The 24,183-nt window shown below is 38.6% G+C and overlaps 1 protein-coding gene across 5 annotated transcripts in view; it reads right to left on the bottom strand.

Moving 5' to 3' along the window:
- LOC149156990 (uncharacterized) overlaps window positions 1-24,183 on the bottom strand; it is a 343,794-nt gene that overhangs the window by 258,816 nt on the left and 60,795 nt on the right. For all 5 annotated transcript variants that reach the window (XM_089445493.1, XM_089445495.1, XM_089445494.1 and 2 more), the window contains one exon: window positions 3,216-3,270. In XM_089445493.1, coding sequence (XP_089301619.1) covers window positions 3,216-3,270 — 55 coding nt within the window. The remainder of the gene's footprint in view (window positions 1-3,215; window positions 3,271-24,183) is intronic.

Genomic DNA, 24,183 nt, shown 5'->3' with positions numbered 1-24,183 from the left:
TAAGTAAACTAGCAATTGTTTCATTTGGATCTATTGATCATATTAACACAATAAAACGCACATCCTAATTTGATCAATTGAAAGTGGAATTACATTTTGTAATTGATATTTTTTAAGCATTTCACTTTTTGAAGCATTGTGGTTAATCTCATTTAGAGCACTTGTTTAATATTGCACCTCATTTGCACTTATAGATTTAGATTTGCATTTCTAAAATTTAGGTTGATAGAAAATTTAGGACAAACTTCTCTAACTTTCATTCAATTTGATAAATTTGAGTTTGGAGCAAAGGTTAAAACATGTGACCTCGCAGTTCTCTTGTGGCCAAGCCCTTGTAGGAACGAAGGCACGTGGGTTGTCTTGGAGTCTAGGCAGGTATCGTTAATGATGGACTAAGCACCTCCTCGTCCTAGCCTTCTTGCAATTCACCTCAGTCCTTACCAAGTTTTGAGAAATTGAGGGGAAGTCTCACCATAGTTTAGGCATATAATTAAAATTTACCAAGATCACTTTGCATCACACACTCACATAACATTGTCTCATCTTGCATTTGTTCATTGTACAAGTTGAATTGTGAGCATTTCATTTTACTTGCAAGTATTACATTGTATTTCTCTTGTACTTGTCATTTCAGTTACTTGCTCATTGTTCATTGATATCAATTCTATCTTATTTGATCATTTCTCTTAAAATTGCAAATATGAGTTTCATTTACCTTGCAAGTCTTTCTATTGCTCATATCTCAATTTTGTACTTGATCTCTTGTACTAACACTTGTCTTGCAGCATTTCCTATCTTGTAACTTGAAGCATCATTTTCTTATTGTGCAATTATTGTAACTTCATGTGAGCACTGTTTAAAAGGCACTAGTCTCTCATCTTTTCTCTTATTGGATGCCATATTGATTTAATTGAATCTATCCCATTAATATTCATACTTGCTAATTAATCTATAAATTCAACTTGCATCGAATGGTAATTACCTTGCCCTTCATCTCCTAGAGCTTGTTGTCTTCAACAAGTTTTCCTTTAATAATCATATTTACGAACTACCCCCCATAGCTTACCTAGGAGAGAGTTGGGAATAGGTGACAACCCCTTCTCTGAGTGTTGCACCTTGAAGACTACACCTAGTGGGGTTAAAAACTTTTCCCACACTTAGGTGCACATCTTGGGCGACAACAAGTAGCATGCCTAACGACCTCAAAGCATCGCACATGAGACCCAGTGATGACCAAAAAGATCCACTACCATTTCAACAACTAATGGAGATGTCTGCACTTTGTCCCTTCTCTCATTGGGCCCCTCATTTGTAAACCCTAGGATTGTATTCCCACACAGGTGGAAAAGAATCTTGAATCATTGTTATGAAACTTTGGTTGAGTACCCATATCCCTGCCTTGATTGCTACTATAACTACCTTTGTGAAGCATTTGAGCTCCTCAATCTATGATCTACTGAGATCTTCGTCAAGGAAGATCAAATTGGGAAGAGATAATAGTTTACGTTTAACTCTGAGGGCTTAAAGTCGATCAACTATAGACCTAAATCACAGGAAGAGAGTGGAGTCGGACGCAAGACAAGCTCTATCTAGGGAGTTCTCAACGAGGTCCAAATTACGTTTAACTCTGAGGGCTTAAATTCGATCAACTATAGACCTAAATCACAGGAAGAGAGTGGAGTCGAACGTAAGACAAGCTCTATCTAGGGAATCCTCAACGAGGTCCAAGTTATCCCTAAGAAACAAGGTCCCGCCTAACATGGGTTCTAAGTACGGAATAGGATGAGGAGGCCCCCTCCTCTTGAGGTTTAATTCCCATGCCCGCCTAGTACACTCTCCATTAGCTTAGCTTGTATTACTTCCTCAACTGCTTTCAAAGGAGGGGACAATAGATCAGAGCAAGAAAGACATAGATTGAAGCTCAAAGGATTGAAAAAGATTTTGAAGGCAAGCACAAAGCCACCATTGTCCAACGACTACAAAAGTTGGAAGACAAATTTAAGGAAAGCAGGGAGGCCACAAGCAGAACCAAAATTGATGAGGAATTGGCACATATTTCCTAGATTTAGGTTTCTCCAGAAGAAGTAATAGCAAGCACTCATTAACTTTGGATCTATATTGGCATAGAAAATAGCAAATTGCATGTCATCTGGACTTTTTGGAGGAAATTAGCAACCCAACACTACAAGTAATTAAGGGGGACTCCACCAATTGAATGACAAGTACTACGTTCTATTTCAAGCCCTTCAAGGCTCAAGCAAAGCTATTAAGGAGTGGGAGAGGTAGATGGAGAAGAACAAGCACAAGGAACACGTCTCCTTGGATTAGGATGCAAAGTAGCAAGTGGAGGCTCGAGACCAATTTTCCTTTTTCACCTATATCTTTTATGGTTTTCTACAAAGTTGTTGGAGGGTACAAGCCAAGTTTCCTTCAAAATGATTTTTTTGTGTATGATAGTAGCTAAAAAGCATAGGCCCATACGTAACAAACTTTGTTTTCTTAGATTTCATTTTTGTTTTAGAGGCATGGGGTCTAATAGCATAGAAACAATCCTAAATTTTTTTTTCGAAAAAGCTCAAGCTATGAGCTTAGCAAGCCATGGTAGAGGTTTCAAGTTAGAACACCTAACCTAGAACTCTCTATCATGTGTGTAACCAATTTTTTGCCACCTGTAATATAAAAGAAATATTGCCCTTACATAGAAAAAAACTACATGATATTACATTGAGTACTTCAACGTTATTAAATTGTTAAATCTTTACATAACATACAAAGGCTTGTTAGCCCTGAGAGTAAGCTCAATTGGTTGATACTAATGCTACCTTGACATTGTCAAAAATTCGTCATATTGTGCATGCCCCTGGTTTAATTCCCATGGGATTAGGTGCACTAAGTCTACGTCATCCACTTTATAGTAGGTACCATCCTCACAATAAGGGGGGAATGCATGGAAGTTCCTAGGGAGTTATTTCAAGCACAAAAAATCATATAGAGGCTTATACCACAAGACTAAGCATATTCTAGGCCTACAATCATATATAGATATAATGGATGTTTAACGAGAAAATCCTAAAAACTCTAGATATAATTGTCATGGTAGGAAAAGAGTTTATCTAAGAGAACATCCCAATCTTGGAAATGACCCAAGATCATCAACATAAACAAACAAAAGCAAAAGAAAAGAGACAAAAGGCTAGATCAGCAAAGCAATAAACCTGCAAATATCACAGTGCTTGAATCCACCTCTTCCATGAAATACGCATGGTATCTCTGTTTTGGACAAAATGGCATGTCATGATTAGAAGCAAATTTGAGGTAGCATGCAAGCTTATCATACTAAAAATTGAAATATCTGCATTGTCGCGCAACTATAGTTGATCCCAAACAAACATAGTGCAAAATAATTTATACAAACTCTGTTAGAATAAATTCTAACTACAGATTTCACATAGCAGCAGGTCATGCAGATACTAATAAAAATGCAGAAACATTTCATACATTAAAGAATAAGCAAGAACCCTACTACTAATAATGAATCAATTATCCCTTTCAAACTAAATATCAAATAAAAATTACCTTGCAATAGTACTAATCAATTATCAATATTAAACCTATTTTGCTATGAATATTGTATGCTCAAATGTAAATAGGAAAAGAAAAATTAATGTTCTACATACATTTTTGTCCCTATATTTACCAAAAACAAAAGAATTATGCATGCTTTAGCTTTCCTTCTGGAAAATGCATCTTATATTACTGTTATGTAACCAAATCATAATAGCACAGAAACATAAGAAAAAGCAGATCAGCGACTAGATAATAAGCAACTTTGGTGGGGTAACCTCCCTTTATATCACATAAATAAACAATTCTTGGATGATTCAAATGACAAGACCTTCTTGGTATATATACAAGTCTAAAGGGTCAAAATATAATTAATGCCTACATAAGAATAATAATGTAAGGGCTCAACAATAACAATAGTGGGTTTCTATGGAGCACAACAATAACAATATGGGGGCTACACTAGTATTTTAGGGACCTAACATGCCCCTCTCCTTCAAAAAATGTCCTCAACACTCGAGTAGTTCTGAATGTTGTTGTACGAAATACACATCCAAACGTTATGTAACTAGACCATAATAGCATAGAAACATAAGAAAAAACATATCAACGACTCGATAATAAGCCACTTCGAGGGGGCAACCTCCCTTTACATCACATAAATGAACAATTCTTGGATGATTCAAATGACAAGACCTTTTTGGTATATAGGAGTTATAATTAGGGCCTACATTAGATAAATGAACAATTTTTGGATGATTCAAAGGACAAGACCTTTTTGGTACATTTAGGAGTAATAATTAGGGCCTACATAACAATAATAATGTAATAGCTCAAAAATAACAATAGTGGGTTTTTAAGGGTCACAACAATAACAATATGGGGGCTACACTAGTATTATAGGGACCTAACAGTTACATTATTGAACAAAAAATACATCAGAGTATACATCACATCATACAAATAAATAAGTTGGGCTGCAATTATATAGACTACCCCTCCCTAAAAGGGGAATGAGTGTGATGCAGGAGCATGAGGCTGGAAGACAAAAGGCTTCAAATTTATTCCAAAAATACAAAAAAAGTTTACAAACAAAGGAGTGGGATCCTTTAACTGTCAATTTACAAAGTTTTCTAGATAGGATTTGAGCTAGGATTTAGGGATTGAGTGATTTTGTAATTAATTCAAGTAGTTTAGATTTAGTTGAGATTCTCGAGGAGAATATCAACCAGATTAGATATTGTTAAGATTAGGCAGATTCGATCCAGTGATTAAGGCTCTGATTGTTAGAATGAAATGGTATTTATGTGAGTTCTGAATGATTGTAAAGGGATTTTGACTGATTTTGGCTGATTTGGCCGTATAAGATTAAGTTGCAGAAATTGAATCTCTGTGTGTGTAACGTGTATAATTGGTCAATTCCAGATGTTGCATTCCTTCGAATAGTATCTCTGTGTATTATTGAATTTCAGTTTGGCCTGAAAATTTAGAGTTCTGTATGATCTGGTGTGGTCGCATTTAATTCCTCTTTCGCCGTGTATTAAGTTAGATTGAATGTGTTTCGAACCACAGAGCTTTAATTAACTAAGCTTCGAATTACAAAGAGTAGAACTCAACCTGGCAGAAGCGCTAAAATCATAGCGGAACAGAGGGAAGCCTGACAAATCGTGGTAAACCCGGAAGAAGAGCGAGAGTCGTCCAATCTACAGATCTAATAGAACTAACGATCATCGCGTGCCAATAAGCTCGTGCGTTAGTCAAAGAAGAAAAGCGGTTTTATCAGAGAAGTTGTTTATCGAGTGAAGAAAAAGTGGTAAGCGGTCTTTTGGAATTCTAAGTGATTCCATTAATCAACCGACACGTAGCACTCGGGTGGAGAGAGAAAACCACTTTATCGGGTGGGTAAATATTGCACAAGATCTTTGTCCAATATCGCTGTTAACCGTTGGATCAAGTGTGCTTTGATCAACGGTGGAGGATCACCGATTAGTTTCGTTGATCGGGTGAACCATCAACCATCGGATTGAAGGGTAAGATCAACGACGGAGAATTAACGCGATAATATTTGTGAAAAAGCGGACGCGATAAGGAAATAAACCAAAGTTTGAATTCCTTTTGATTCCGTGGCAAATGAAAGGTTTGTCATATTATGGGTAAAAATTAAGCAGTTCGGCTAATTTAGCAGAATAGCCAAGTTTGGAGGTAGATGACTGATACTCTAAAGGAAAACCAAGAAGAAGTTCCACCTGAACTTGCAGAAATCGTTTCTGGATTTGAACGATTATCCATTACACTTGCACCCAGGCCACCATTTGTGGTATCAGAGCAGCCTACTAACACTGAACAGGATCTCAAGGATTAGAAAAAGAAATCCAACATGGCTTTCAGAGTTCGAGGAAGAGGTGGTGGTCAAAGAAGAGGACGACCAGTTGCAAATGTTGAAGTGTTGGAAGCTATGCAACAGATGCAAGCTAGATTGGAAGCAATGGAAATGGGAAGAGATGCAGATGTTGGAGATGTCAGTGAACCTGAAGTTGGAGCTGCAGAAGATGAGGAACCTGCAGATGTAACTCCTGAAATGAGATTCTTTAAGTCAGTATTGAGATCCACATCCAAGCCTGGACTTGAAGTTTCAATCTACACAGGAAGCTTAAGCCCTGAGGAATTGACAAACTGGACAAATGACATGGAGAAATTCTTCGATTATGAAGTAATAGAAGAAGGAAAGAAGGTGAAGTTTGTTGTCACAAAACTGAAGGGACATGCAGCACTTTGGTGGGATGGAGTGCAAAGCAGAAAGAAGAATACTTGGCAAACAACCAATTAAGAATTGGAACAAGATGGTGGCAAAACTGAAAAGTAAGTTTTTGCCAAGTGATTATCAGCAAACATTATGTCAATTTCATTGACATTTTCCCCCTTTTGTTAGCTGAAAGGAGATACAATCTTCTTCAAATTATTTCTGAACTCCCCCCCTTCAGGTGTAGGAGTGTTTCACTGGTGTCTCCCTCGTTCAACTGCACGAGAGTACCATCTTCATTTTTACTATTGGTTGCATTATGTGTGATTGAATTCGATTGTAAAACTTATACAATCTTCTGATCGTGGATGACCATTCCCAGGGATCAATCCATGGATAATTTATCTTTAAACTGGTTGATTGCTGTTGTTTGTTGCATTGTGCTGATGAATTTCTTCCCATGGCTTGATGATTGGTTTGGAAGAAAGTTGAACTGGATTAGGGACCACTTCGACACTTGAAGTTGGTTGGATCAGTGACTTGGAATCAACATCTTTATCTTCATCTGTACGGATGAAAGACTTGGAAACATCACTTTTCTGTTGCAACTCATCTCTTTGAAGTTACGACTCTAGTTGAAGAAACTCAATCATTTCATGTGCATGTTGAAGATGCACTTGTATAGCAGCAAGAGTTGCTTTGCTGATTTGTACCATACCTTCATTAGTTGAGAGGATCAAATTGTTAAGAATCTTTAACAACTGAATGCTTGTCTCCATGTGAACTTGTTGGAACTCACGCTCGCTTTCTTTTAATACTTGCTGGATTTGTAGAACTCGCTTGCTTGATGTTTGATTGATTGTTGCACGCTCACTTGACCTTGTTTTAACAATTGATTGTTTGAACTCACACTTGCTTGCTTGGTTGTTTGAATGACACGCTCGCTTGCTTTTGTAGAAATTTCTGTTTTCCCACCCCGGTTTTCAGTTTCTCCTTACTTCTCCCATATAGTTAAATGCCCTTTCCCATAACCATACATTTAACAAGCTGAAAAAAATAAATTTGCTGAAAACATAAATTTTGGAAATTTTACAGAATGCTGGAAATTGCAGAAATAAAAATCAGCAGTAATAAACAGCCATTAAAACACATTTAAACACTGAGATTTTTGGTCAATGTGACCCTGGAAAAACCCCCTAACTCTTGGGGAAAACCAGTTTGAGAGCTCTTCTTTATTTCTGAAAATTGCCTTTTACAGCGAGAAATTTTCAGCAAAAAATCAGCAAGCAAATTTACAACTTATCTCTTTTCCCATGCTTCACAGCAAACTGGAAATTACAGCAAACAAGACAGCAATAAATGCTGTACGGTCTCCTCGATTTTCGTGCCCACTTTCAGCATTAAATGCTGCTGTATGGCCCTTGTTTTGCGTGCAGAAAAACCAGCAAACTGCTCCTCGATTTTTGTGCAAACCTCTCCTCGAAAATCGTGCCAAAATCTGTCTTTCATTGTGTGCTGAATCAGCTGTACAAATCTGCTCAACTGCTGCCTTGGAATATGTGCCAAGCTGCTGTCTCCTTCTCCTCCCTGCTCAGAAATCTTTCTTGCTCTCTTGCTCTCATTCTCCCAATCTGCTCATGAAAGAATTGAATCGAATGTGATCTTTTCCTCCTTTTCCTCCCTTAATATAACTCCAAATGACTTTTGGGTGACCCAAGTGACTTTTGGGTGATCTCTAAATCCAATGGCTGAAATAGATTTAGATCAATGGCTGAGATTAAATGCTCATTTAAATCTCACTTTTTATTTTTTAATTCACCCCACTTTAATAAAGACCCACTTAGTCATTTATTTCCAAAGTTACTTTTCCTTTCTAATTTTTCATTGACTTTATAAAAGTCACTTTAAAATTAAACTTAGTAACTTTATCACTTAAAGTCACTTTTAAATTAGATTTAACTTTATAAAATTATAAAGTCACTTTAGGAGAAAAATTAAATTCTTTTGGACACTTTTCCCTAGGCCAAAGATCAAAGCCTAAGGGAACCACCTGTCCTCCGGTACCAAATTTCAACACTCCCTCTTACCGAGGAAGGTGTTCCTCACCACACCCATCTTGTCTCTGAAATAGACATGCTTGCCCCGTGGTAAGGCTTTGGTAAGGATATCTGCAACCTGCTCATCAGTGGAAATATACTCAAGCTTCACAACTCCCTTCTGAACATAGTCTCTGATGAAATGATATCTGATCCCGATATGCTTTGCCTGTCATGAAATACTGGATTCTCCGTGAGTTTAATGCAACTCTGATTATCACAGTAAATCACTGAAGGTCTCAACGGCTGACCAAATAAGCCAAACAACATCTTGCAAAGCCAGATAGCCTCACAACTAGCTAGACTGGCTGCCATATACTCTGCTTCCGCTAAACTCAGCGCTACTGACTGCTGCTTCTCGCTGAACCATGACACTACTGCTGAACCCAACCCAAAACAGCACCCTGAAGTGCTCTTCTTATCAGAAGCACAACCTGCCCAATCAGAATCAGTGTATCCTGCCAATCTCACTCCATTTCCCTGCCTGTAGTCCAGACCATAATCCACTGTCCCCTGCAAGTATCGCAAAATGTGTTTTGCAGCCACCCAGTGAACCTTCCTAGGCTCACACATAAACTGACTCATCGTATTGACTGCAAAACAGATATCTGGTCTAGTGTTGACCAAATACATCAAGGAACCAATCAGCTGCCTGTACAATGTGGGATCCACCAACTCGGAATCCGAAGCATGAAGCTTCTTCCAGTTGGTGATCATTGGTGTCGACATGGGTCTACAATCCTCCATGTGGAATCTGCTAAGGATGTCCACAATATACTTCCCCTGCCCCAGGAAGAAATGCCCCTCCTCTTGCCACACCTCCAAACCCAAAAAGTAATGTATCAAGCCGATGTCCTTCATCTCAAACTCCGTCGCAAGATCTCTCTTGCAGTGCTCTATGAGTCTCTCTGCACCTGTAATGATCAAGTCATCCACATACAGCACCAGAATGAGAGGCTCCTCACCAATCACAATAAAGTAAAGGTTTGGATCTGCCTCACTCTTTGTGAAACCCATCCCCTGCAAATATGTATCTATCCTGGAGTACCAACCTCTGGGAGCTTGCTTCAGGCCATAAAGGGCCTTCTTCAGTCTGCACACATGGGACTCCTTCCCATGCACTTCAAAGCCCTGTGGCTGCTCAATGTACACCTCCTCCTGTATGAAGCCATTGAGAAATGCGGTCTTCACATCCATCTGGTGGATCTTCCAACCCATCTCTGTTGCTATCGATATAATGGAGCGGATCGAAGTATATCGAGCCACGGGAGCGAAGGTCTCCTCATAATCAACTCCCTCTACCTGGGAGAACCCTCTAGCCACAAACCTCGCTTTGAATTTCTCAATGCTGCCATCTGCAGCATGCTTTACCTTGTAAAGCCATCTGGAAGTAACCACGAATTTGCCCTCAGGCCTCGGCACCACCTCCGAAACATCATTCTTCATGATAGAAGAATACTCCTCCTGCATGGCCTCTCTCTAGACCTGCTGGCTAGCTGCCTCCTCATAGCTAGAAGGCTCAGAGTCAAGAATGTTGGTAACCATCGCCATATAGCTACAAAACCTCTCAGGTGGTCTACTCTCTCTGACCGGCCTCTTTGGCTCAGCAACAGATGTGGCATCTCTCAAGGTGTCCTGAAGCCACTTGGGCTTTCTCTTCCCTGAGCATGCTTCTCCCATAGGAGAATGAAACTCCTCCTCCTCATCACCATCAGTAGCCTGAACTCCTGACTGTCTGTCTGCTGTCCTCCTGCCTGCACCTGAACCTGTAGAAGCTGAGGCACCATGTGAACTGTCCATCAATGGACTCCCTAGTGAACTGCTCTGTGAACTGCTCTGCATGCTGCCCGGAGCAGCACCCCTCTGGCTCGGCGAGCCACTGCTCAATGACGGACCTGACATCCTCATAGATGTACCTCCGGATCCTCCTGATCCCTGCCCACTGGATCCCTGCAACTGACTCAACTGCTGCTGAGGGTCTGGCTGATCCAGATACTCTAACTCCCGTGACCTCCTAAAGGCCCTGTCCTCCTCGAACTTCACATCCCGTCTGACAACAACTCTCCTCTGTGCAGGAATGTAAATCTGAAAGGCCTTTGAGGTCTCACTGTAGCCCACAAAGATACCCTTCTCTGCGGTGGGCTCTAGTTTGGTCCTCTTCTCCTTGGGTATATAGGAGTATGTAATGCATCCAAAGATATGAAGATGACCAATATCAGGCTTCTTCCCAGAAAAAGTCTCCTCCGGAGTCATGTGCCCCAAGGCACGATGCGAACTCCTGTTCTGCAAGTAAACAGCTGTGTTGCAGGCCTCTGCCCACAAGAACAATGGCAACCCCTGATCATGTAACATGGCTTTGGCAGCCCCTATGATGGATCTGTTCTTCCTCTCCGCAACCCCGTTCTGCTGGGGGTTGTAAGGAATAGTGAACTCCCTCCTAATGCCTGCCTCCGCACAATAGTCAACAAACTCTCCAAGGGTGTACTCTCCTCCATTGTCCGACCTCAAGGACTTGATCTTTCGACCTGTCTGAGTCTCCACAAGAGCTCTGAACTCCTGAAACCGCTTGAAGACCTCACTCTTGGTCTTCAAAAAATAAATCCAGGTCCTCCTGGAGTGATCATCAATGAATAAAACATAGTACTCATATCCACTCAAGGAAACATGAGACATCTGACCGCTCACATCGGAATGAATCAAATCAAGTATCCCCGTCGCTATGCTGTCACTGCTGGGAAAAGGGGATTTGGCAAATTTGCCCATCGCACAACCTCTGCAAGTATCAAAGTGATCAGTACTGAAATCTGGCACACCTGTAGTGATCTCCCGCAATGTCCTCAAGGCTCCATGATACATATGTCCCATCCTGCGGTGCCAAATCTCACACAGCTCAGAACTGCTAGCTCTACTGTCGGTACTACTGCTCAATGCCAAAAGGGGCTGGAATGCAAACTTGTACACCTTCGCATGGCGTACACCTATCACTCTAGCTGAATCAGCTGGAGTGCCCCTGGGATACATCAACACCTGTCCTCCCCTGAACAGTACCTCATATCCTCTGTCCTCCAAAGCTGAGACGGATATGAGGTTCTTCCTCATCCCTGGCACATAAAGAACCTCTGACACCTTCAAGGGAGGTTTGGACTCCCTCTGAAATGTCACTGTCCCCACCCCGACTGCTCTAACAACTCTGTCATCACCGAGTACTACCTCAATATCAGTGCCACTCTCTGAAAGCTCTGAGAAGTACTCACGGACTCCTGTCATATGACGTGAAGCCCCACTGTCCACATACTAGATACCTGAAGATGCTCAGCTAATCGAGGGAAAAGCATGCTCCCTCTGAACCTGTGTGGCAGGTGATCTTGCACTAGAGGACTCACACGTAGTGAACGCAAACTCTCGGTCAAAACGACCAGCAAAGTCCTCAATCTCTGCTAAAGTTGCCACGTCCTGGTTCTTCCCCTTCTTCTTCTTCTTCTCCGGACACACAACTGCATAGTGTCCCATCTTTTGACAATTCCAACACTTCACCTTGGAATAGTCCTTCTATGTGTTCCCCTGTTTACCTTTACCTTTGCCTTTGCCCCCACCACTGCTTGTGGAAGCCTGCTTCTTCCCTTTGCCTTTCTTGCCTCCTGCCACCAGTGCTACATCCTCATCCTGCTCAACTGGCTTGGCTGCCCCAAGCTGACCTTTCCTGATCTCTGTCTGAATACAATCATCCCAAAACCTCTCCCATGTGGGAAGGGTCTCACGTGCACAAACCCCATCAGCAAAGTTCAACCATGAACGGGGGAGGCCATTCACTGCAATCCGCACCAACTCAGTGGGTGGAATGGACTCTCCAATCGCTGCCAACTCATCTCTCACATTAGTAATCTTTGTGAGATATCCAGCTGCACTATCATTACCCATCTTAATGTTCTTCAGCTTCTCCTTCAGGACCATCTTTCGGTTCTCATTGGTACTCTGGTAGAGATTGGACAATGATGTCCACATCTCATGGGCATTGCTCTTTGCTCTAGAATCAGCCTCTTACCCTTGTTGTTCTTTTTATTATAAGCTGTCAACTGAGTAGCATCAGTAGGCACAACAACAGGGTTCTGTGTGGTATGCACCATGATATCCCAGACTTCTGCCTCCTCAAAGATACTCTGCATTCTCTCCTTCCAAACGCTGTAATTTATATGCCCATCCAGCCTATCCTCCACCCTCAATCCCAATGACATCCTGTTGTCCTAAAACTGAAAAATAGCACTGCTGTAGTAAAGATAAAACTGTTGTTTATGAAAAAATCAGCTTGCTGGAATTTTCTGAGTGAAAAATCAGCAACTGTAATTTTTCCTTTTGCTATCCCAAACTGCCCTTCAGCGCTCAAGCTCTGATACCATGTAGAAATTTCTGTTTTCCCACCCCGGTTTTCAGTTTCTCCTTATTTCTCCCATATAGTTAAATGCCCTTTCCCATAACCATACATTTAACAAGCTGAAAAAAATAAATTTGCTGAAAACACAAATTCTGGAAATTTTACAGAATGCTGGAAATTGCAGAAATAAAAATCACCAGTAATAAACAGCCATTAAAACACATTTAAACACTGAGATTTTTGGTCAATGTGACCCTGGAAAAACCCCCTACAACTCTTGGGGAAAACCAGTTTGAGAGCTCTTCTTTATTTCTGAAAATTGCCTTTTACAGTGAGAAATTTTCAGCAAAAAATCAGTAAGTAAATTTACAACTTATCTCTTTTCCCATGCTTCACAGCAAACTGGAAATTACAGCAAACAGGACAGCAATAAATGCTATACGGTTTCCTCGATTTTCGTGCCCACTTTCAGCATTAAATGCTGTTGTATGGCCCTTGTTTTGCATGCAGAAAAACCAGCAAACTGCTCCTCAATTTTTGTGCAAACCTCTCCTCGAAAATCGTGCCAAAATCTGTCTTTCACTGTGTGCTGAATCAGTTGTACAAATCTGCTCAACTGCTGCCTTGGAATGTGTGCCAAGTTGCTGTCTCCTTCTCCTCCCTGCTCAGAAATCTCTCTTGCTCTCTTGCTCTCCTTCTCCCAATCTGCTCATGAAAGAATTGAATCGAATGTGATCTTTTCCTCCTTTTCCTCCCTTAATATAACTCCAAATGACTTTTGGGTGACCCAAGTGACTTTTGGGTGATCTCTAAATCCAATGGCTGAAATAGATTTAGATCAATGGCTGAGATTAAATGCTCATTTAAATCTCACTTTTTATTTTTTAATTCACCCCACTTTAATAAAGACCCACTTAGTCATTTATTTCCAAAGTCACTTTTCCTTTCTAATTTTTCATTGACTTTATAAAAGTCACTTTAAAATTAAACTTAGTAACTTTATCACTTAAAGTCACTTTTAAATTAGATTTAACTTTATAAAATTATAAAGTCACTTTAGGAGAAAAATTAAATTCTTTTGGACACTTTTCCCTAGGCCAAAGATCAAAGCCTAAGGGAACCACCTGTCCTCCGGTACCAAATTTCAACAGCTTCGCTGTTTGAATGACACGCTTACTTGCTTTGTTGCTTATTGCTCACTTGAAGAATAGAATACTAGAATTCACACTCGTTTGATGATGATTGCTTTCTAGATCGCTTGCTTGAACTTGAGTGATTGATTACTGACACGTTGTGCTTTCTTGAATGTACTCACTGAATGTACTGACAAAAAAAAAAAAGAGAGGAAGGCTGTCGAACACTATCGAAAATGCACCAAAGAGACAAATGACAAATTCAATCTTGATGACTCAGTTGAAGACTTACTTGACTTAATGTATTCACCTTAACAATTCAAATTAGGGTGTCGGTTACAAACGAGAATGCACTCGTACAGTTAAGTTAAAAATTGTGTATTTGCAAGTGATACAAAAAGTGTTGATGATGTGGATGTCGTCTTTGCTTGAAATGCTTGATTTCGTAGTGTCCTTAACTTGATTCCTTTGATTACAGGATGTGAAATGTGCTTGCTTGGAAGATCATCTTATCAAGTTGATGATGTGACGCTTTGTGCTTGTGTACTTAAGCTTGATTAAGTGTTCTTATACTTAAGCTTGCTTATGTGCATGTAGTTGTTTAAGCATAATACAAAGAGATAATTTGAACACAACTCATGCATACGCATTCATTACACACGGTGTACCTAAGATCCCCTTATTCAATTTCAGGCGGATCTAGGACACAAGTATCACAAAAAAATTATGATTTTATTAATTACTAGAGTACATCATTCTTCAATGTCACAACTTTGTCGTGGAAACTTCTTAATGAGAATGTCACACTTGCAAACTTTTTGAAGCAAATTGTCTTCAAAAACTGCCTGCATTGGTTCAATTGCTCTCAAAGTAAAATATTACTTTGGATTACAATAATGACCTTTTCTTTTAAAAATATTCCCTTATCACTCCAAATTTACAAAATATACACCTTATGACTCCACAAAATCACTTATTACTCCATTACATAAATAATTACAAATAGTCCTTATCTCTCAAAAATGTACAAAAATCACTTCTTGCTTCTCACTTCAAAAAAAAACTTATCGCTCCAAAAATAAAATACCTATAGCTCCAAAATAAAAATTTCACATTCCAATAATGAGCTTTATCTTTCAAAAACTCCCATTTAAAATAATTTCATGAAGTTACTTTTTGAATGAAGTGAATTGAAAAGTGAACTTTTATGGATTCCCTTTAAAAATGAAAGATCTCCTGACAAGTCAAAAATATTGCTCTGCAATACTGGAAGATGAAGAATTTCTTCTCGGCCAAGCTTAGGATTCAATCTCGTTGCCATCGATCTAAAGCTCCTGCACTTTACAATTGGTTGCAGAGGTGAAATGGGGACGTGTTTGGCACTGTAGATAGGGATCGACCTTTTATTGGTGTCACTGCAGGGAAACAATGCAGTTGCTGCTACATATGAGTTCAAAGTTGGGGGACTGGATGCATGGGCCCTCCCCACAGGTGGCAGAATGGATCTATACCCCGTGAGGATTCAGTAATTCAAGTCACTAAGGCAGCATATATCAGGTGTGATATATCAAATCCGATAGCAAATGATCACCAGCGTCCCAACTTTCTCCTTCCACGACTTCTGAAGCTCAGAACATTTAAAATCCTCGTCCAGAATCTCCAGCCTCTCGGTGTTGTGCTCCGCAAGCAGAATACAGTACTGAAAACTAAAAACTAAAATAACAGCAGCAGATATAGATAAATGCCAAAGCTATTTAAAAAGGAGAAGGGAAACTAGCAGATTTGGCACATCGAGCCAATGCACCGATCCATACCAGAAAGATCAGATAGTGAACCCGTAAAAGAGAAGGTTGGTGGCAAGGCAAAACTGAAGGATTTTGAGCTTTCTGAGGATGTGGACTCAAACAAAAACACTCTTCTTTTCCAATTACCATGCGGGGATGATGAAATCGCCACGAGGGAGCGTAATGGGGCCTAAGAAAAGTTCTTGGGTATGGCTGACATTGTACAGTTACATCATCTCTTGACGATGGAACAATAAAATAAAACAAAAACGCAGGCAGAATAAGAACTTATCCATGTGGGCAACTCGGAACCGAGTCAGAGCTCATCCCCTGCATTTCTATCTCCTTCCACCATATATTTGTTTGATCCTCACGCAAACCTCTCGTGTGCTCCCCACGGTGCAGTTCTTCTGTTAAGTACGTTGGCTGCAATTTAAACAAAAGGAGAAGTATGCCACAAATACAATATGTCGCTCAGTAATTTGAGGATCTTCGAGATCTCATTGAACTAGATTATAATTGTCGTCCTTCAAATGTCTGACAGAATTGCCAATCAATCATTCGTTGATCAATTGAATGGAGTTTTCCAAGACTTTGTTGAGCTGGAATATCCTCCTCACATCAACTGCGTTACTGGAGCTCTAATACCAATTGAAGAAAACTAACAAACTAAATAATACACACTCACACTCATAAAATAAATATCAGAAATATAGAAAAACCAGACATGGCGGAAAAGGCCTCAGTCTTACAGCGTTCCTCACATTCTCATTATTAATCAATCCAACGTACAAAGAATGATAATAGCACAAACAAATACATGAGGAAGTTGGTCTCAATATAGTACGTCTATCTTGGACACTATGGTTGAGAAAATATCTCAACAACACACTAATCTAGGAGCCTAACTAGTTGGAGAGAATCTCTCAGCCAACTAAGCCTAAACTGACTCCTAACCATGAGGAACAAACTCAATCTAGAAAGGTAGAATTAAATCCTAACTTTCATGATTTTAATTAATTTAATTATTTGGACTTAGAATTGTTTTTAATGTGAGAGTGAGGCTAACACATTATTTAGGCAGATGCAGAACCTTAGACAGAGGTCTATGACAGTAAAGGAATACACAGAGGAATTCTACAAAGTGAGTATAAGAGCAGGACAAATCCAAGACACAGATGAGAAGGTTGCAAGATATGTGAATGGTCTTAGAATCGACATTCAAGATGAGATAAGTGTACTGTCTCCTAAAATAGTAGAAGAGACTTATCAGATGGTACTGAAGGCTAAAGAAAAACTCATGAGTAAGCAGTCTGCCAGAAATAAGGGTACTTTCCAAGGAAGGGAAAGTCAAGGTGGTAGAGGAAGATCTACAGCACCTAGAGATGGAGCTAGCAGCAGCTCAAGTCAGCATGCACCCACAGGAGGTGATGCAAGTGGCAAAGGGAGTTTTTCTAGAGGAAGAGGAGGCAGAGGTAGAGGAAGAGAAATCAGATGTTACAGATGTAACAAGCTGGGACACAGAGCTTATGAGTGCCTGGAAAATATAGGAATGAATCAAAGGAATGCAATTGTTGCAAAAACTGAAGAGGAAGCAACAAAGGTAACAGACGAAGAGAATGTACCAGAGAAGGGAATCTTTGGTAGTCAACAAAATTTTGTTAAAACCAACTAAGGAAATTGTTGAACCAGCACAGAGAAAAACCTTGTTCAGGACTGTGTGTAAGGTTCAAGGGAAGTGTTGTCAGATGATAATAGACAGTGGTAGTACAGATAATTTGGTCTCCACAGAAGTGGTGGAGAAGTTGAAATTGAAAACAAAGAAACATCCAACACCTTACAAGGTGTCATGTCTTCAAAAGGGATATCAGTTGGTAGTGAATGAGCAATGTGAAGTGGAGTTGCAGTTGGGGAAGTATAAAGACAAAATTCTGTGTGATGTGATGCCTATGGATGTGTGTCACATATTGTTGGGTAGACCTTGGCAGTATGACAGAGGAGCTATGCATGATGGAAACAAGAACACATACAAATTTGGCAAAGATGGTGTCAATCATACATTACTGCCAATGGAAGAAGAGGATACATCAAAGAAACTTGATCCAAAGAACCTTTTGCTAAGTGGAAAGGAGTACTTGCAGCAGATGGAAGAATATAAGGTAAGTTTTGCATTGGTTTGCAAACCCAAGGTAATAATTACTTCCACAAAAGTTTTTGATTTACCAATTGAAATTCAAGAGATGTTGGACAGTTACTGTGATATCATTGTGGATGATTTGCCTGATGAGTTACCACCCATTAGAAAAATCAGTCATCACATAGATTTGATTCCAAGAGAAAATCTACCTAATAAAGCAGCTTATAGTATGACTCCCACAGAGAATGAAGAGATTAGGAAACAAGTTCAGGAACTGTTAGACAAGGGACTGATTAGAGAGAGTTTGAGCCCTTGTGCAGTGCCAATAGTGTTGAGCCCAAAGAAAGATGGAGGCAAGAGAATGTGCATTGATTCAAGAGCAACCAATAAGATAACAATCAAGTACAGATTTCCTTTACCTAGAATCAAAGATTTGATGGATTGTTTGAGTGGAGCTAGATATTTTACAAAGTTAGATTTAAAAAGTGGTTATCATCAAATCAGAATTACAGAGGGAGATGAGTGGAAAACTGCTTTCAAGACCAATGAAGGATTGTATAAATGGATGGTAATGCCTTTTGAATTGTCGAATGTCCCAAGTACATTTATGAGACTCATGAATGAAGTTTTGAAGGAAATTATTGGCAAATTTGTAATAGTGTATCTGAATGATATATTAGTTTAAAGTAGACCTAAGGAAGAGTATATGAGACATCTGAATTATGTCTTACAGAGGCTACAACAAGAGAAGTTACTGTTAAATTTAAAGAAATGCTCATTCATGAAGGAAGAATTGGTATATATGGGCTTTGTTGTTTCTGCTGATGAGTTAAAGATGGATCCAGAGAAGATCAAGGCTATCATGGAGTGGCCTTCACCAAGAAGTGTCTTTGAGGTAAGAAGTTTTCACGGTCTTGCTAGTTTTTACAGGAAATTCATAAGGAATTTCAGTAAGATTAATGCTTCAATTATTGACACAATAAAGAAGGACAGACAACCATTTAAATAGACTATTGAAGCAATGTGGTCGTTTTGATAACGGTATTATTTGCAATGTAAACACTTGTCCATGCCTTATAACATATGCATCAATATATTCAGAATTTATTGTATTGAAATAATAGTTCCTTGTTACCATTTATGAGATTGATCTTTTAAATTCATATAACATATTTGGCTATGTCTAGTTAATGTATCAACAAGTTGGTTTTCGTATTAAGTAATCAAGTGTTGTCATTCTTTTATTTCCATCTCATCAATCATGTTGATATGCAAAAATAAACTAAAATTATAGATATCTTATCCATAACATAATTCATAATTCAGATTTCATAGCAATCTTAATCAAATACTAGACTTCATTTTAGTATCCATATTCCAGCAATGTTGAGCAAATAACATATTTTATATTGGTACCCATGTACCAACAAAGTGAAATAAAATTCATTTTTTTACATGTAATAGTTCAAAATGATAGTCTTAAGTATCCAACTAAAATAAAGTAAATATATACAAAATAAGGTTCTAAGCTCCTCAAAATCAACACACATGAATATAATACTAACACATAAATAAATAATAAATAATACTAACACAAATGTTTAAGATGGGGGCAAATTTATCTGAACACCATCTTACCATGATAAGCAAAATAAACATAACACAATTTTACTGCCTTGAGCAAAATAAATCTAGTGAATTCTAATTGATTTGGAGATACCCAATCCCATGGCTGTGCAAAACTGTGACTAGATGGATTTTCTAGATAAAAGGTCTTACCATGATAAGCAAAATAAACATAACACAATTTTACTGCCTTGAGCAAAATAAATCTAGTGAATTCTAATTGATTTGGAGATACCCAATCCCATGGCTGTGCAAAACTGTGACTAGATGGATTTTCTAGATAAAAGGAAAGTGTAACGCTAAGATATATAGGTATTAAAGCAATATATTTAAAATACAATAATATATGAAATATAAGGCATTAATACACTTATCATTAATTAATTACTAATATATTTTACTAGTGTTAATACGTGTAATAAGTGTAGCTAATGATTTCTCATACTTGACTTATCAATAATGATGTTATTGTTCCATATTTAATTATTCCGCTTGGGATTACTAACAATAATGCCCTTCCATGTTTATTACAAGGGAGATTATGATGGTAGTTTAGCCACGGGTTCAAGGTGGTTTCAACCCTCCTCCAAATGGGGAGAAATGGTTTTGATTGGTCAGTGCATCCAACAAGGGGTTTGAACTTTTCGTCCTCATCTATTGTGTTAAACTTTGGACAGTTGTTGGTGCGGAAATGAACGATTGGTCCACCTGTGTACTACCTTTTGCATACACATTCCAAAGCAGAGGACTACTACCAAGCCGTGTCCTGGCTCAACACACCCATGGTCACCTATTTCATATTGAAGCAGTTATTTCCATGCCACAAATAAGTACTGTATTGCAGATGGCATCAAATTTTAAATTAAAATTGCTCAGGCAAAAAAAAATTACAATTTCAATAAACTATAAGTCGCGCACCTTACGGCAACGATCCTTCTAGACAAGATAACGTAGTTCAGCGCGCATGTCCAAGAACATATCAAAAGAATGTTAAAGTTGCCTTGAATCTTAATTACCTTCATCTCAACATAGCGCTAGCAATTCCATTGTCAAATAGTTGATTTGTTTTTATTCTTTCTGTACAACACCAATACAAACAAACAAATGCTCCATTTTTAACATCAAGAATTAAATTTTATTCGCCACTTTTATTGTGTGAACAGATTTGATAGTAATACCTCCCGAAAGAGACAGAGGAAGCTTCGTAGTTGTACAGGACTTTTCAATTTTATTAAAGCGCAGGGTCCAAATACTTCTCACCGCCCGAGCATCGCTCATCATACTTTTCCGCGTCATGGTGCAACAAGAAGAATAACATCTCAGTGACATCTGACTTCATTAATGTAGACAGAGTCGGTGATGCAAAACAGACACAAGATTGTGTAGGGAAGGGCAGTCAGAGATGTGATAGAGCTTTGCAGAAGCATAAATGTTGAATACGTTGATGTCAAGGAAATTCTAGATTGCTACATACAGCTTGATTTGAAATGGAGGAAAGCTCAGAATGGTAACCAAAAGTTATGTTGTAGAGAGACAAGTTACTGGAGATATTGTTAAAGATGTGGACAACACAAATTTCAGTTTTTCAAACCAGCTTTCTTATACAGCTAAAGCAAAGGCTTGATTTAATGGGGCTATTTTATAACCAAAATTATTTTTTTCCCTAAGGTCCCGAAGGGTTTGAGACAAGCTCTGATACCAAAATGTGGAGGCCTAAATTCGGAATTTAGCAAGGTTTAACAAAATTATGCTCAGAATATACTAGTGTATGTGTAATTTTAAACAGAATTTGTCAATTTACTATAGAGTACCTACCTTGGATTTTGTGTTTGAAGACGTTTCTGATCCGTCGTGGCTCCCGCTCCCGCTCACATTACCAAAAGACCAAAACCTACCTGCCAAATTGGGCACAATCTCGGTACCCAACGCCGAATACTTCAAAATTTAAGTAATATGGCATGCCCAAAAGCTTCAAGGACAATCAAGGCTTCTCTCTGTCTATGGCTCTTTGTTGTAAATTCCTCCTCCCCTTCGAAGCAAACTCCCTTTTCTTATATAGGGCCCCCATATGTTTCAGGGTGGTGATTTCTCGTTCCAAATTCCTCCAGCAAAGGGTTCAGTGATAAGTTTTGGCTTATGGTTGAACAGGTATCCACCACTGGCGTCTATGATTGACAGAGTTCTCTTTTAAACTCTTATAATATTTATAGACCATATATGCTACGTGCCTTATATTGTGTTCATAATATGGATTTGGTTAAGTTTGCATCGGGGTATTTTATGTTTTATTATCTCTTGATTAATATTTATTTCCTTTAATTCCTTTGAAATTTATTTAATATAAAATTTCATTGATATAATTAATAGTTATCAATAACTAATACAATATTTAGTTAACATAACTAATAATATTATAGTTACCCTTTTATTTTGTAAAATACTTTGAATTTACTTTTATTTTGAATAATATGTTAATTATGGTGGTATATATAGCAAGTCATCCACCTTAATATGTTTATTATATTCTGGCGAGTTTAGGTATTTACTTAGTATGTCAATAATTCATTCACTAGATTTTTCATAAATGGTTAGCACATATACTAATGTAGTGCATGTGATACATGCATCTGTAGCTATCATATGCATGTCTCATATGCATGTTAATATTCACATTCTGTTTGTAAATTGTAGGTGGGTCATTACATGAATCCAACAAATGATTAGCACCTCAAAGCACCCCCAAATGCCGAAATGTTGAGCTCCTCTTGCTTAGTGTTGGAGATTCTTGATGATGTACCTAACAGACCCAACATACCTCCAAGCTGGCATCAACACTATTTGATGGGCATGACTTGATCCAAAGTTCAGATGAAGATGGTCATCCTCGGGATGAAAAGGGAGAGCTTGTACTACCACTTGGGGCCAACACTTGAGAGAGATGATGCCATGTCAACCTTCTAGCCCTCGAGAAGGTGATGTAGGGCACCAGAGCATGGTATTGACACTTGGAGGTATTTTGCGGTACTTCTTGAGGGCTTCCCCTCAAGGATTAGAATTGATTACAGTGATGGGACATACCACTAGCCCTTCCATGTACTTTTACAACATTTATTACCCAAAAAGGGCATGACAACATGCTTCCGGAGGATTATTGACCCACACATTTGGGATTTTATGGCATAGTTTTATTTTTTGAACTATGGGTTTGGTTTGTGACCCCTTATCGTGATGAACACTCAAAATTAAGCTTGTTTTAGGGTTTGTAGGCTAATTTTATTTTTGTAAAAGTGAGGAATAGACCTCATATATACAGAGGATCCCTCACCCGTTATTTTTCATCATCACACTTGAGTTTCAGCCTCTCTTCTAAGACTCGACTTACCCTTTACGTAATTCGCTACTTGTGGAGATGTAATTTTTTGGAGCTTTTTGCTAAGGGAGATTGCCTTGTGTATTGGAGATGTCTTTTTGGAATTTGAAGGTGATCTTTTCATTAAATATTTGTAAGTTTATTGCCTACTTTTCATTATTTTACATGTAATTAAATTATTGCTAGGGGTTTTCTATGATTCATGTCTAAAAGAAAATTATTTATAGATTAATTTTTGCATGTTAAATACTTCTTCCTTGAAATTCATAGGAGAACTCCTAGTGTGCAACTCCAATTTAATTTCTCCCCTCACAAAAAAGATAGTTAGGGTTTTATAAAGTGGAAAAAAGTGTTTTCCTCCTTACTACAATCATTTGTCACTATCTCTAAACATTGCCCTAAGATTCCATCACCCAAGTAGGATTAGGTTGTTGAAAAGTAACTAGGTTCGGTCTTCATAATGACGCGTAATTTGTGATTTTATGTAATTCATGAAAAGAAAGAAAAATAAAATTATTGCAATGCTTGTCTAATGGGTTTCATGAGCAAGGAAATTTATTTTAGTAATGGCTCTCATTGTGAGCCTTTAGGATTGAATCATCTAGTCATAAAAGTCAAATTTAGTCTATGTCGTGTATGAAGGACCCTTCTTGGGCTTATTATATCTTGTATGAGTCAATAGAAGTATCAAACATCCCTCCAAGACAAGCACTAGCATCCTCCTACAGGTCAGCCTCAAAGAAATAATATTTTTTCATAAAAAGGACACGTCGATTCAGCTGAAGTCATGTTGGCTAATTATGAGACTCCTATTGGAAACACTGGGGGAGGGGGGTGAATCAGTGTTTCTTTACAATTGTTATTATGTCCAGTTAGATTCTACACAATTAAAATGAGAGAAATGAATGATCTTATTATAGAAACAAGGAGGATAAAAATCCTTTTATCAAATGAAAGTGTACAATAAGATGTGAGAGTTCCAACCCTACGAAATTCAGGCACCAACCTATTGCCAAGAACCAACTTGGACTTAATGAGACTCTGACCTCTAGGGCTTCAACCCTACCTTCTCCAAGGCACCAACCTTGTGTTTATGGGCACCTACCCAAAGGACACCAATCCTTCCTTCCTTAGGCCTCCACCACTGTCTGCATATGTCTTCACTAGATAGCTATAGTAAAACTTGATGATGCCACCATAGTCATTCCATTTCTAAATCACTGAACCCTCAAAGTGTTGAATTGTATCTAAGATGTTATTCTCGGTGTTGTAGCTATCTCCTCCACTGATAGTCTGAATATTCTTTCACATCTAGAAGTTCCAGTAATAAGTCAACAATGCTGCAATCAACATCGGGTCCTCGA

The sequence above is a fragment of the Pinus tabuliformis genome, chromosome 9 (genome assembly GCF_031772625.1).
Source record: "Pinus tabuliformis cultivar Carrire ecotype Pingquan chromosome 9, CPIR1, whole genome shotgun sequence".
Taxonomy (NCBI): Eukaryota; Viridiplantae; Streptophyta; class Pinopsida; order Pinales; family Pinaceae; genus Pinus; species Pinus tabuliformis.
Note: the sequence above shows the minus strand (reverse complement) of the source record. Positions and strands in the feature narration are given on the sequence as shown.